The sequence below is a fragment of the Pelecanus crispus genome, chromosome 27 (genome assembly GCF_030463565.1).
Source record: "Pelecanus crispus isolate bPelCri1 chromosome 27, bPelCri1.pri, whole genome shotgun sequence".
Classification (NCBI taxonomy): Eukaryota; Metazoa; Chordata; class Aves; order Pelecaniformes; family Pelecanidae; genus Pelecanus; species Pelecanus crispus.
In genome coordinates this window covers 188,853-203,848 of record NC_134669.1, presented here as the reverse complement: position 1 = coordinate 203,848, position 14,996 = coordinate 188,853, and the positions used below count along the sequence as shown (strand labels likewise).

At 43.0% G+C, this 14,996-nt stretch overlaps 1 protein-coding gene across 1 annotated transcript; it reads left to right on the top strand.

The window, feature by feature from the left end:
• On the top strand, positions 1-14,127 carry LOC142596124 (E3 ubiquitin-protein ligase RBBP6-like). Its single transcript, XM_075725111.1, has 15 exons — positions 1-166; positions 2,486-2,585; positions 4,040-4,076; positions 5,263-5,307; positions 7,698-7,786; positions 7,907-8,003; positions 8,848-8,987; positions 9,899-10,068; positions 10,820-10,923; positions 11,358-11,416; positions 11,459-11,546; positions 11,626-11,708; positions 11,816-11,860; positions 13,148-13,670; positions 14,092-14,127. Exons 1-15 carry the CDS (start codon positions 1-3, stop codon positions 14,125-14,127), a joined length of 1,782 nt encoding a protein of 593 aa, XP_075581226.1.
• The last annotated feature ends 869 nt before the right edge of the window (positions 14,128-14,996 follow it).

Genomic DNA, 14,996 nt, shown 5'->3' with positions numbered 1-14,996 from the left:
ATGTCGTGCGTCCACTACAAGTTCTCCTCCCAGCTGAGCTATGATACGGTCACCTTCAGCGGCCTCCACATCTCCCTGTGCGACCTCAAGCACCAGATCATGGGCCGCGAGAAGCTGAAGGCGACCAACTGCGACCTGCAGATCAGCAACGCCCAGACCAACGAAGGTGCGTGGGGGCGGCAGGCGCGGGGCCTTGGGCACCTAAAGCTGGCTGTTTATCTGCAGATATGTCCTGGTTTTGTCTGGGACAGAGTTGGTTTTCTCCCTGGTAGCTGGTGTGGTGCTGTGGTTTGGATTTAGCATGAGAATAATGTTGATAGCACACTGATGTTGTAGTTGTTGCTCAGGAGTGTTTGTGGCAGTCAAGGACTTTTCCGCTTGCCATGCTCTGCCGGGTGCAGAAGAAGCTGTGAGGGGGCAGAGCCAGGAGAGCTGACCCAAACTGGCCGGAGGGCTGTTCCATACCATAGGGCGTCATGCTCAGTATAGAAAGTGGGGGGAGTTGGCTGGGGGGCAGCGATCGCTGCTCGGGGACGGGCTGGGCCTCGGTCGTTGGGTGGTGAGCAACTGCGTTGTGCATCACTTTGTGCTTTGTATGTTCTTTTATCATTATTAGAAGCAGTATTACTATTTCTCTTCCTCTGCTGTCCTATTAAACTGCCGTTATCTCAACCCATGGGTTTTAACCTTTTCCCCCCCGATTCTCTCCCCATCCCTCCGGGGTGTGGGGGGAGGGTGAGCGAGCGTCTGTGTGGTGCTTAGTTGCCGACTGGGGTTAAACCACGACAAGATATTTAAACTATGTTCAGGAGAATGTCTGTGAAGCGACTTAAGAGCACACTGTTAGGGGTTTTCGAGATGCCATTGGATTGCATGACACGCGTAGGTAGAGATCCATTTCAGGAGTCTTGAATTTTTCTACTACTGTTGAATGAAATTGTCAAGGGCTTTTGAAAAATGGCTACTTTGCCTGAAGGGCTTTGCTGCAGAAGGGTCTGTGAATGTTGTCTTGGGTTGCTAAGGTACTGTCAGCTTCACACATGGCAGCAGGCTGAGTGGCCAACTGGCTGGCGTCACTACTGGAATGGTTGGGTCTGTGTCAAACAGAGCCTTAAAACCAGACTGATGGATGGTACTAAATGTGATGGAGCCCAATTCTTATCCCCAGGAGAAAAAACGTTTTGAGATAGGTGAAACGTGTATGCTGTTATAGCAGGTGAGGAACAGAAAGCAAAGTTTTAGAAGAAAAAGTGATGCTCATAAAGATGTTCCCCCGTAAAGTGTTACTCTAATGTATATCATACCAGTTTTACAAAGTGTGTTGCTTTGTTTCCATACGTAATCAGAATGCGGTGAAGAAAAAGTGTCTGCTTCACTAGGTTCTGTTCACCATGGTGTTCCCTAAAGGTGAGGTTAAACAAGGAATATCTGTCATGCTTTAAAGAGCATCCCTCTTGTTCACCAGTGAGCAGATCCTCCTCTAGGTCAGTTGTGTTGCCCTTTGACCTTTGTAAAAGGAGTCTAAAATTTTAAACTTGGTCTATTAGTGAGACCCAGGTGCTTCCTGAAGCTTTCCTAAGGGTGTTTCCCATGTGAAAATGCAAAAATCCCCCTGTGGTTTTCAGAGCAAAGCTAGAGAATACATTTCAGCGTAATGTATACGTATGCCAAATTTTTGCTTGAAATGCATAACCATGAATTTCAGTTTTTATTCATCAGATGTAGATGCTTAAACTCACTAGAACTAAACAGGATTTTAAATGTCAGTGGAAAAAAATGATATGATGGACTGTTTTGAAGATCTGGGAAGGCAAACTGGATGGTTGAGACCTATTTTAAATGTCAGGGGGGCAGGGGTGTCCTCTTCCATGCTTCCTCTAGAGGCATGTTCTATAAAGGCAGAATTCCCTTCAAACAGCCTGCACTCAGGAATGATGCATTTCAGCTTGCCTCCTCCTCTTAATTTGATCTGAACTTCTTGACCTGTCTTTTAGAATAGATGTTCTCACAATATTGTGGAAGAACTGTGAACTGCAGAGCTCAGGATTCCTGAGTGCTCTTTCCTGCCCTGTAACATTCTGACTCCAACCCCTTGGAGCATGTGCTATTCTGCTTCTCAGGCAAGAGACAACAAACCAATAACCAAACAACAAACCCCAACTGGGACCTGACCTGGTCTTAGTGCAGATGGCAGGCTGTGTTCTGCGTTCTGTCAGTCCTGAGTGACCTTGGAGAGCATTGTGGTGTTGGCATTCAAACTGTTTTAAATGAATGGAAAAGATTTTGCTGCTTGTGTGTGATTACCAAACATGAAGACTTCTAGGAATGTCCCGTTAGTGTGTTGGGACGATAAAAGCGCAGTGTTACATAGAAAGCTTTGCTTTCATACCTGTGAAGGGATTCCCTGAAGTGCTATGTAATGACATCTTAATAGACATTCTTACAAACTGAATACTGTTTTGTTCTGTATTTGTGTTGTTTTCAGAATACACAGATGCTAATGCCCTGATTCCTCAGAACACATCGGTGATCGTTCGAAGAATCCCTGCTGGAGGAGTCAAAGGCACCAGCAAAACCTATGTTGTGTAAGTATCCATACAGCATTGTACCCTTTGTTAGGGCTTTCAGTGTCTTAGCTGGTTTTGTGGATATTAGTTTACAGAGGCATTCCGATTGCATCTTTGTTGTTAAAGCTGCTGTTAATTTTGGTTGTCATGGGGTAGATTGTAATGTATCTGTCCCAAAGTTGGCTTCCCTGTTTAGGCCTGCTGGGGCATGGGGTTTGAGCTGGAGCAATGGTAACTTTTAAGATGATTCTCTTGGGCTTGTTCTTGGGCTTGATTTTTCTGAGACCCAAGTTGTAGGTGCTGTTTCCTCTACCTGAGTGGTCATTATTAAATGTTCTTGCTTCTATTGCTTTTATAGTGAAGAGAGATAGGCATTGTAGTGTGAACTCAGAACTTGTTCCCATGTCAGAAGAGTCTGATTGTTGGGGTTTGACTCTTTCTTGCCTTTGGGGGAGGGAGGGTGGGATATGGCAGGTATTCTTATGCCCCAAGGCTGGGGTTTTTGCATCCTAGCTGTAGAGGAAAGAGCAAGGGTTGCCAGCTGGCAAACCATGCAAACAAGAAGTTCCATTCATAAGGGATTTGTATCAGTTTCCTAAAGACAGCATCCATTTCAGGCAAGAGAAAAAGAACACTATCCCAAAGTGTATTGCCTTTAGTGCGAGTACGGTGAAGGAATAGTTAATCCTTTCCAAACCTGAAACGCAGGAAGCAGTTTAGCACGTTGCCAACTGTTGCTAGTTCTCTTTCTAAATCTGTTTTTACCCTAAGCTGGTATCTGTGCTCCAGGTTTTAGTTCTGTATTCCCAAGATTTACGGAGGACAGACACTGGGTGTCTTGATTAAAATGACAGACACTCAAATGCAATCCTGCCTACAGCATTATTGCTATCATTTCTGTATTCACAGAGTCCAGTTGTGTATCAGCTGCATTAGAACTGTTTGAATGGTCATGTTTTCCAGCCTTCTTAAAGATAGACCTCTCCACCAAAGTTAGTAGGTGTTACTGGCTTGTGGTTTTGCCACGTCCTTCTGATGTGGGTTCCCCATAAATAAAGTATACTGATGAGTTACAGTGTGTCTTGAACAAACAGTACAGCAGCATCCTGGCACCTGTGAAGCACAGATGCTGCTGGCATCAAAGCTCAACTAAATCCCTGTGTGTGGGGACAAGGAAAGAATGGCACTGCTGTTGTAACGTTGAAAATTAGCCGTGCAGATTAGCTTTTGATTCCTCCAGCTGGAAACATTGCAGAAACTGCTGGTAGAGTGGTTAATGTTTGGGAACGATGAATGCATGCTGTAATGGTGGAGAGGCCTTGAAAATGCGTTACTCGCCTTGCAGTATGTTCTTGAAGGAGAATGTACGAAGAAACCCCTGTGTGGTGATCTCAAGCATTTCCTTGTACTTCCTCATCTTCAGGAGGTACGGGCTCTATTTTAAGTTCTGATCACCTCCATTTCTCTTCCAGAAGTCGAACGGAGCCAGTGAGTGGACCATCAAAACCAGTACGTAAAAGCACAATCTGACACTTTATTCTACACACTGCACTTAATTCTAAACAATGTAGCTTCGTATTAATTTTGCAAACAGTAAGTCACTGAATACTTTACAAAGTACACTGAAAATAAGTTTCCTGTAGTGATGGTTCCTTCTCAAACAAAATTAAGTATTTTTTTAAATTTTGGCACAAGGCTAGAGCCTGGTGCATTTGTGGGTGAAATCCCTGTCTTTTGTCTTAACTTCTGCCTGCAGTATGCTTTTGGAGCTCGATGACTTCAGGGTTGGATGCTGCTTTAATTTCCCAGAGGTTAAGCCTTTCTTTAGTGTACCACCATATGATGCTAAACATATAGAGAAGGAATGATGAACTGGAGTGAGGAATCATCTTCTGCATGCAGAGATTTTTTTCCCCAGAGTCTGCTAAAAACTGCTGCCTTGAATTCTTCCACTGCGTTAGGCACTAAAGGACAAGAGCGTTTTCCATGGAAGGCCTTTAATCTCTCTTCTGATCAAGTTAGTGACCCCTTGAGGAGAGCTGTTCAATTTACATTGTGAAATGTTATTCTACGCTTTTGAACAACTTCAGGCATAATAAGCAGTGATTCGAGTGTCTTTCTGCTAAGGTTTTACTGGGGTGAGCTTCACTGCTGCTTGTGGCGTAATAGAATTGAGTATACTGGAAAAGGAGCAAGCGAAGAGTTCCCCTTTTTCCTTGTGGAAAAAGTGCCCTCCAGTCTTAGTTCTCAACAAACACAGCAGTCCATTACGAACCAGTGGCCTGAGGACTTCATTCCTGCAAGCCCTTCCGTAGGGAGCTGGGAGGGAGGAGTGTGGCTGCAATTTATTCTCAGAAATCCCTTTTTAGCTGCAAATTGGCAGCTTCCTTACCCCTGTGACTCTTAAGCAGTTGTGAGCATTTGACAAGGGTCCCGCTCTGAGATAGTGTGGAGCAGTAAGTTGATCTCAGGCGGGTTTGGTGATTTTGGTTTCTTCTCATGAACCACAGAGGCACTCTGGAGCTGTCACAGGTTTGGACGCTTTTTTGAACAAATACAGATTACACTGGGTTGGAAATGCCTCTTTCAGTGACACTCAGAGGATATGGTGCAGCCTTTCAGACTGCAGTAGAGATGAACTATTGCTGTGTTTTGATTGTAGAACTTGAATATGTGTTTAATGTTTTGTGCACAGATCGATGACTCTTCTGGATCTATTTCTCTGGCCCAGCTCATTAAGGTATATCTATATCTATTCTTGTCAAATGCTTAAAACCAAAAGTGTTTGCTTTGTATTTTTAAATCTTATACTGTGATCTATAGCTGTATAACTCTTGTAATGTGAACAGAACTTTAATTTAGATTTTACTAATTTAAAAGTATTTATTTTAACTGTAAAATATGTGTGTATTTTGATACTGTCCTGTAAAGAGTAGTTGCCAGTCTGGGAAGATAGAAGGGGAGTACCTTATCAGCCTCAACGTAATGTTGCCGTATTACTCATCTTCAAGACACAAAGAAGCCCCACTGCAGAAGCTGTTTACAGAAAAACAGAACTGTTTTTCATATGTTTCATTCATTTTGTGTTGGAAACTAACACAACTTTCAGAGAACAATTATATGGTCTGTAAGTTATGGACATTTCAGGGCGGGTTGCAACAGCCAAACGAGAAGCGTTTCTGGAACATGGACGATTGCGTGGCTATTTTTGAATTTCTAGTCACGATAGTTACAGTTCCATTCTGTGAATGCTGCAGAGCTTCATACATCGTAGTACATCTACAGTGGACAGCACAATCTAATTTGTTTGAGCGCAGGCTGTGTCAATTGTGTAAATGTACCTGACTGTTTATAGGAATATGCCAATGTGTATGTGTGGCATATTAGCAGATGGGACCTTCTGAAACTGTTGCAATGCCGTGTTTTGCTGTGGAACTGCTTGCGTTCTGTGCTCAACAATGTGTAGCTTTGCCTGGTGATTGCACTAGTGATTGCCCTTTGTGCAAAGGTGTAGTGCTAGCCAATGGAATGAGTGCTCTTTTGAGTGACAAAGATGAGAGAAGGCCGGGCCTAGTGCAGAGGAGCTGCTTCTTTCTTCTGAAAATAAAGGCTGGAGTTCATTTCCAAGAAAGAGAAATCTCTTCCCACTTGTAACTTCTTCCCTCAATCACTGCAGAAATTACACTGTGTACATTTGGCAAAAAAAAAAAAAAAAATTAGTTTGGAAGGTATCCACCAGAAGAAATTGGACTCCATTAGTGCCGTGCCTAAATGTGTCCTTGATTCTGTAAACGCATGTGAAGTTTTCCTGTGAAATGTGAAAAACTGTCCAAGTAGTGTAGACATTTCAGCTTTTGAGAACATTTAAAGAAAAATACAGGAAAATAACATAAAGCAGCTCAGAACTGTTACTTGTGCTGACCTCCTGAGTGCAGACTGGCTTAGCATTGAGGCCATGGGTTGTAAAAAGTTTTCCAGTTTGTTATTCCTCTGTATTAAATGCCCTATTTGAGTTTTGGTCTATTCCTAGGATGTGTTATTTTGTGTTTTGGAAGTGTTCTGTAAACCGTTTGGGTTCAAACAAACTAGTCAAGTATCTGTAAAGTTGTCTGTAAATGTTAATGGCAGTGACTTCATAGATGTTGATCTGGATGATGTTACAGTTGAGAAAAAACTGTCTATATGAATGGCTTGACAGATGTTGATGTGAATGATGTTACAGTTGAGAAAAAACTGTCTATATGAAACAACCATTTAATAAAATACTGAAACTAGATGGTTGCTTTTGTGAATGAATGCATCTAAAAACAAAAACATGCGCTGTTGATCTGAAAGATAGGTGCTTGAAGGTCCAAGTCATTTACAGTCCCTCCCTTCGTCCCTGCTTATGTCTGGACTAGTGTGCAATAAAAAAATCTGACCAAATACTGGTTAAACAAAAGCAGCTGGCTTCAAGAATTTGAAGATCTCGTTGTGCGTAAGGTTTATGAAGAAGTTAGTAGGGGGGAACATGCAGTTTGGACTGCATACGGCACGTGATGTTGACATTTCTACTGAAAAGAATCCTTTGTCTTGCTGAGGGATTCTAAAAAGCTTGATTCCTTTTCATGCTTCTGTGTCCGAAGCTCAGTTTCAGCAAGCAGAAACAACTTCCCTGACTGCTAAGTTGAGTGCCCTTTTCAGGCTGCAAAACGTAAATCATGATAGTGGCATTCATCTTTCTCAGTTAAATGTACAGCGGAGATCTTCTCCTTCAAATAGTCTGGAGCTTACTATCAGTTCAAAAATACTGGACAGTGTAATTGTTTCTACGCAGAGCTTGAGTTCACGTGGAAGAAAGTGGGACTGGTTCCACAAGCCTTTATGTAAGGTGCAGACAGAGCCCAAGGTTTTGGGTGCCCAGGAATGCTCTTGTCAAGCAGGTTACCAGGCACCCAACCCCCACGTAAGGGCGTAAGGACTCCCCAGAACATCTTCAGCACAACTCTGTTTTATATGAGTAGCTGTTTTGGTGCAGCCTCAGCTGGCGTTGTGCTGCTCTTTATGGGACTGGGTGAGTGCTGTGGTCTTTGGCCGTGAGGGCTTCACTGTGTTTCTCATGCGTGTGTCAAATCCTGACCTGTTAAACAGACTGCCAATCTGGCTGAAGCCGATGCTTCCGAGGAAGATAAAATAACAGCGATGATGATACAGTCTTGCCAGGAATATGATCCATCCAAGTAAGTGTTGCTGATGTCAGATCTGTTCTTTGAAGATGATGGAAAAGCTGCAGAGATGCTTGTTGGAACAAGAGAGACACCTTTGCATACCTTTTTCTTTTTTCCCCCAAAATCTTTCAGTTACCTGAAGAAAGCCTTGGGTCCACCTCCACCATCTTACACTTGCTTCCGCTGTGGAAAACCTGGTCACTATAGGAAGAACTGCCCAACACATGGGGTAAGACTGTGGGTGACTGCTGGTGTTCGGTAGTTTGTCATTGTTTTTACCTTGGCAGTCACGTAACAATACAGAATCACTCCTATTAAGAGTTGTTTCTCTTGGGGTGAAACACAGAGGTTACCTGGCAATGTTGCAAAGCCCTTCAAACTTCCAGGGAAACCTGCAATTACAAATGCAAAAATGTCTTTTTTCCAGGTCATAGACATTGAATATGTCCATAGACCTTTCTCTGTGGACTTTCACACACATTTTTGTATATTTCAATATCACTGGAAATGTTTCTGGTTTTAACTCTTTTTAATGACTGGTTGTAGACAGGTTGTAGGATTCCATCTAAACCCAAGATGTTTCTCTTGACCCCATCTTGTGACTATGTGCGTGTTTTAGGTACACAAGCCTCTGGTTGAGTATTCATGCCATTGAACGTTCGTCACTGAATGTATCTGCATGAGGTCTGAATTCAGCCTTCATCTAGAGATGGTGAACACAAGTTTCCCCAGCGAGTGATTCAGAGCAGCGAACTGAGCTCTCGCACTGAATTGTGCTGGGGAGGAGGAGCGGGTTTGTGTCTCTTCTCTGAGCAGATGGCGAGCGCAGGGGTCTTTCCCCCTTCAGGAACCTGAAGTTAAGCCAAAGAATGTCAAATGAGTTCAAAACGCTGCTCAAGCCTTTTGAACGTCCTGGCTCTGTTCTTTTAGGAAAAGAAGTATTTTAGTTGAGCAACCCTTACGCTGGGTACAAGGAGAGCACTAAAGGCTTTTGCTGCTTCAAATAGTCCTTGAAATGTCATTTGAAGTGTGGGTCCTGAGATGAGATATGTCTGCATTTCTTTCCTTAACAGGACAAACAATTTCAGTCTGTTCCCAGAATTAAAAAGAGCACAGGAATTCCCATGAGTTTCATGGTGGAGGTGAAAGATCCCAACACCAAGGGTGCTATGCTGACGAAGAGTGGAAAATATGCAATACCAGCTATTAATGCGTAAGTAGGGAATTAATTGGACTGACCACAAAGGGAAGGAGAGAAACCATGGGTAAATGTTTGCATGGCAATGCAACCAAGTTGGCTGGCATCTGGAATTACGGGAGAGGAAGCATTGTCATTGTAGCTTAACCTTAAAATCTGTGATACTTTCTACCATTAAAATAGGGCGGTCCTTCTGTTCCTGCCCCTGCAAGTTGGTGAAACTTGTGGTATGCTAAGAATCTGTATTTCTGCAAAACGTTTCAGTAGTGTTTACAGCGGAGTCGGTCTCTGTGAACGCTCATTTTGCTTCTGGGTTATGCTTCAAAGGCTTCCTGCAAACTTTAACAAAGAGCTGTTGGACTGAGCTTTCCTGCCCCCCTGACTTTTATCCAATCCCATGTGTGAAACAGACTGAAGTTTTCCTGTGGCTATAAACTAAGAAAACACTACTGTGTGCTGACAAGAGTGGCTGCTTTCAAATGCACTTGGTAGCACTTGTGTTTTTCTGTTGTGGATCTCCTTTTGTAGAAGCTGTAACACAGACTTCCTCCATTAATCAAACGTAATTACTCAGAGACTAACTTTACCCTGAGCCTGCAATTTACACTTACCCTCTGGCAAAGGAGAGGTGGGATTCATTTCACCTGATTTCTAGCTGTCAAGGAATTATTTTTCCAGTCTGAGCTGGTTTCTGAGTTGATCCAATGAATGGGAGAGTTCTGCAGAAGGAAAATTCTTCCCCCCTCCCTCTTTTAGTGCTGTGGCTACAGAAAAGTAGTTGAAACGAAATGCCTACATGTTAGAAGGCTAATGGGGAGTGAGACAGATTCCATCTATTCTCTTATTTGATAAAATCCAAAGTTTGGAAAAGTTTCCCTTTACCCATGTTTAACTCTTTCCTTTTTCCTTCCCCACCCTGCCTCCAGGGAAGCTTATGCTAGAGGCAAGAAGGAGAAGCCTCCCTTCCTACCAGCGGAGCTGTCCTCCTCCTCCTCAGATGATCCTGTTCCAGAAGAGTTGTTGTGTCTCATTTGTAAAGATCTCATGACGGATGCAGCTGTTATTCCCTGCTGTGGGAACAGTTACTGTGACGAATGTAAGTGTTACTGCCCTGTCTGTTCATTCAAAACATCACATCTGATCTTCGGAAAGCAGAAATAGGAGATAACAGAATTGCTTTGTTACCACTTCTACTTAATACTTCAGTATACCCTGAACAAGAAAGGACTCTTCTCGTATAAAGGAAAAAAAATGCAGAAAGCTGTTTCCCCTTTTCATGTATCTGGTTAAGTCCTCTTTACATGGGAAAGGATGAGTATGAGAAGAGCGCATCACTGTGCAGGTGATTACAGTATTGGATATGGAATGCATTTAGTTTGTCCACAGCCCTTTCCCTCATACAAAATTATACAGCCAGCTCTGGTGCCTGACTGTGCTCTGCAACAAAGGGAGAGTTAGGCATTTAATCCACGTTCTTCTCCACGGGAGAGCTGGTTAAAACCTTCAGAACTCTAAACATACTAATGATTTTTTGAGACGTGTTTTATTCATTAACCTGGAGGTTGGTGACTTCTTGCTGTACTAGACAGTGGAAAAAAGACTCGTGGGGACATCAAGACACAGGCTACTCTACATCTTCAGGTGTGACAGTAGTGAAATATCAAACCTGTACGGTTGTGTGCTGCATACGAGACATTTGTGACACTGTTGAACTTTTATAGCTTCATGCTCTCAATTCCAGACCACATTCACCCATTAATCATAGACGTGTTTTGAGAATTGATTAGAAGCCAACAAATGTCCTCACTTTGGCTAAAACCTGTTTTGATGATTCTAATTATTCACAGGCATTAGAACAGCATTGCTGGAATCTGAGGAGCATACCTGCCCAACGTGCCACCAGACAGACATTTCGCCTGATTCTTTAGTTGCCAACAAGTTCCTACGCCAGGTGCCATGATGCCTTTTACGTAAACTGTTTGTAAGACAAGTCTGTTTGTGAAAAGGTGAAAGGGAAGCAAATACTAATTTACATCTCCTTTAAGCAAGGCTAAATAGAACAAGGCCAAATTTACTTCTGAAATCCATGATCTGTTGTTACAGAAGCTTACAGCCTGGCACATTCAGGTCACACTTTTGTTTAAGATGATTGCCTCGCTTTCAGATTTGGTGTTAACACTGAAGTACTTTAAATACAGATACTCTGAGTCACCAGTCAGTAATATCAGTGTCTAATGGGATGTGTTCATATATCTGTATGGTGATTTATTTTACGGTTGATAGCATTTATAAGAACACAAAAGCAATTTTACTCTGTGGAGGCTTTTGTTCATTTATCTACTGAAGTTCCGTATTACCTTTTTGTCAATGTTTTTCTGCCTCTAGGCTGTGAACAACTTCAAAAATGGAACTGGCTACACAAAAAGGCTCCATACCCAGATTCGGCAGCGACAGCAGTAGCAGCCACCACCACCACCAGCACTCCTGCCCGTCACCCCTCCTGCTGCTCTGGTGAGTGCCACTCAACTGTCTAAACCTTCCCCTCTGTCAATCAGCAGTCTGTTGGAAGAGAAGGTAAGTTTTATTTCAGCATATGTGCTGATTCTTACTTTTCATAGAGCTTATTTTCCAACTGTTTGCATTTATTCACAAGGGCTACCAGGTTCCTGTTCAAAGACAGCCAGCAGTAGCAAGTGTTCTGGGCCCCCAAGGACAACCAATACCCACAGCTGTTAAGTAACTATAACTTCAGGATTTCCTGAAAACAATTATCTTCAGACCAGCTGAATGGTATTTTTTTTTTTTCTTTTTTGTCTCCCCACTCCAAAAGGTCATCCAGTGAGAGCCAGAACAATTTGCTCAGCAGGTGGCAGAGCAGGCTGGGAACTGTGAGTATTCTACAGAAATTCAATAGATGCCAATTGTAACCTGCTAAACGAGGCCATAACACATAACTTATACAACAGCTGATTTATAATGAAGTGAATATGCATAGATAGCAGTGGAGGGAGAATACACATGGTAATTAATTTTGAAATGGTTTAATTTGAGTTGGGGCTTTAACAAAGGGGATCTGGGCTTGCAGTAAGGTTATTGAAAACAAAACTCCAGTAGAGGATGGAAAAGAGGACTCTGAAAAATGAATGCTTTTTTGAGGAAACCATAATTACCTATAAAACTTAAATATAATTAAAGGATCAAATAGAAAGCCACCCTTTTCATCACTGCCTGAATACAGCTGAAGAAATTGATTTCCCAATAGTAAACAGCCTCCAACATTCTTTTTTAAATAACTTGGATGATACTGATGGAGCAAATTGTTGGAAAAGTCAACGCTGTTATTTTATGACAACGTTGAATTTCTTTCAATTGAGCCATCTCAAATAGCCAGGATGCTTTCTCTCAGTTGGAGAGGGAGGAGTCTGTTTTATCTATTATTGCAGTGCCAAGTGAGTCCTTCCTTTTGGTACGTATTTGTAATGGCATTGAGTGACATTACTAGCGGCTGAGTTCAGAAGCTTTTAGATTTGACTTGTCTTGAAATGCAGTCACTGTCCTTGGTTAGAGCTAGAGGTAGGTGCCAAATGTTGCTAGGACATCTGGCTAGAAGTGCTGATGAAATAGTCCTGTAGGTAGGATTGCAGTACAAGTATTTTGCATCCTGTACAACTTGCTAAATAAGGAGTGAAGTTAAGTAGACTCAGCTGGCATTTTAAAATTGAGCTCTCTTGAGGCTAAATCATGTTTTCTTCATGTTTGGTACTGCATGGGAGCTGTTAAGATTTGCTCTTTTTGCATCTTACTGCAAAAAAAAGATTTGCACTGCATATAGTCGTGGAGGAGTGAAAAATGTGCCGCTTCCCATGCCAGTATACACCACCTGAAATCAATCAACAGCTGTGGTAGTTCATGAGATAGGAGTGAGTGGAAATAGAGTTACCCTTCCTGGATGTTTTCACACGAGCAAAGCAGCAGCTGTTCTGCCTTGTAAGCAGAAACTCTTATCAAGCTCTTGACTTTGCAGTAGCATCATGTCAGCAGCTGAAAGCAGCTTTGCCATAAACATATGGAAAAAAAAAAAAACCCCAAACACAAAATTGGGACAAAAAAAATTGGTGAGAGTGACTGTTTTGAATTACCTTCAGTATTTTTTTTTTGTGTTGTGCTTTTTTAAGGTCCAAGTCTCCCCGTAATGCTTCATCTTACTCTAGAAGGTCGTATACCTATTCCAAGTCAAGACCTGGTTCTTCCCATTCCTACTCTCGAAGATTTGGTCGTTCCCATTCTCACTCCTACTCGCGGTCGCCGCCGAATCGAAGAAGAGGCAAAGGGAAGAGCCGTAACTCTCGGTCTAGGTCAAGGGCACATGGTTATCACCAGTCAAGGTCAAGGTCACCCCCATACAGAAGATCCAAATCACGGCCAAGATCACCAGTATTTAGAGGCCAGTGTCCCATGAAACAGACTATACCTCAAGGGGAGGAAGAAAGGCAGCCTTTTAACAGACACACACAAGTTCCACCCTATGATATGAAGGTTCACTATGGCAGATCTGCTGACGTCAGAGATCCTTTTGAGCAGGAAAGATACAGCGCATGGGAAAGGAACTATCGAGAATGGTATGAAAAGTTTTACAAGGGCTGTTCTGTTACAAGGGGCGCTCTGTTCATGCTCCCAAGCAGAGATGATGCCACCCCTGTAAGAGATGAGCCTAGACCAGCAGATTATAGCGCTTTCAAACCGGGGTCTGAAAAGGAGAAAAGAGAGAAGGATAAGCCAAAAGCAAAAATTGAAAAGGCAAAGCAGAAAGTAGAAGTGGCTTTTCCTCCAAAGAACAACAATATAACAGAAGATGGACACCAGTCTTGAAAAATCTGCTCAATTGGAACCTCCTGTAAAAAAAGCAAAGAAGGAGTAGCCAAAGGCCAAGAGTGTTGAAATGTTTTCATCTTAAAAGGCTGAGAATATTTTGATATTTTCCTGTAAAGAGTAGTTTCCACTTTGGGAAGATAGAAGGGGAGTACCTCTTGGAGGCAGGGGGTGGGGAGGAACGGGGGCGTTGCAGAAGCCATTCTGGAACATGGACAATTGCATGCCTATTTTTCTCTTTGTTTACTAGCATGTGTATAAACACAAATCTCATGTTCATAAATAAAGTTAAGATTCTTTTAGCCTTGTGTATTCCCTGGCATGTCTGTATTACATTTCTAAGTAGCATCTTACCATAAGGGAACAGAGAAGTCTCAAAAAAAAAAAAAAATTAAACCAAAGGAAAAATCCTGGAGTGGGAGGGAAGACTTATAGAATCATAGAATCGTCTAGGTTGGAAAAGACCTTTAAGATCATCCAGTCCAACCATTAACCTACACTACCAAGCCCACCTAAACCAATCAAGGGTAGACTAGACTAAACCATATCCCCAAGTGCCAAATCTACCCGTTTTTTGAACACTTCCAGGGATGGTGACTCCACCACCTCTCTGGGCAGCCTGTTCCAATCCTTGACCACCCTTTCCGTAAAGAAATTTTTCCTAATTTCCAGTCTAAACCTCCCCTGGCGCAGCTTGAGCCCATTTCCTCTTGTCCTATCGCTAGCTACTTGGGAGAAGAGACCAACACCCACCTCACTACTACCGCCTTTCAGGTAGTTGTAGAGAGCGATAAGGTCTCCCCTCAGCCTCCTCTTCTCCAGGCTAAACAACCCCAGTTCCCTCAGCCACTCCTCATAAGACTTGTTCTCCAGACCCTTCACCAGCCTTGTTGCCCGTCTCTGAACACGCTCCAGCACCTCAATGTCTTTCTTGGATTGAGGGGCCCAAAACTGGACACAGGATTCCAGGTGCAGCCTCACCAGTGCCGAGTACGGGGGACAATCACCTCCCTGCTCCTGCTGGCCACAGCATTCCTGATACAAGCCAGGATGCTGTTGGCCTTCTTGGCCACCTGGGCACACTGCTGGCTCATGTTCAGCCGGCTATCTACCAACACCCCCAGATCCTTTTCGGCCAGGCAGCTTTCCAGCCAC

Coding starts and splice junctions, on each gene's coding strand:
- LOC142596124 (XM_075725111.1), top strand. CDS start 1: ATGTCGTGCGTCCACTACAAGTTCTCCTCCCAGCTGAGCTATGATACG. Junction 167..2,485: donor CAACGCCCAGACCAACGAAG/GTGCGTGGGGGC, acceptor TGTTGTTTTCAG/AATACACAGATGCTAATGCC. Junction 7,787..7,906: donor CAGGAATATGATCCATCCAA/GTAAGTGTTGCT, acceptor AAAATCTTTCAG/TTACCTGAAGAAAGCCTTGG.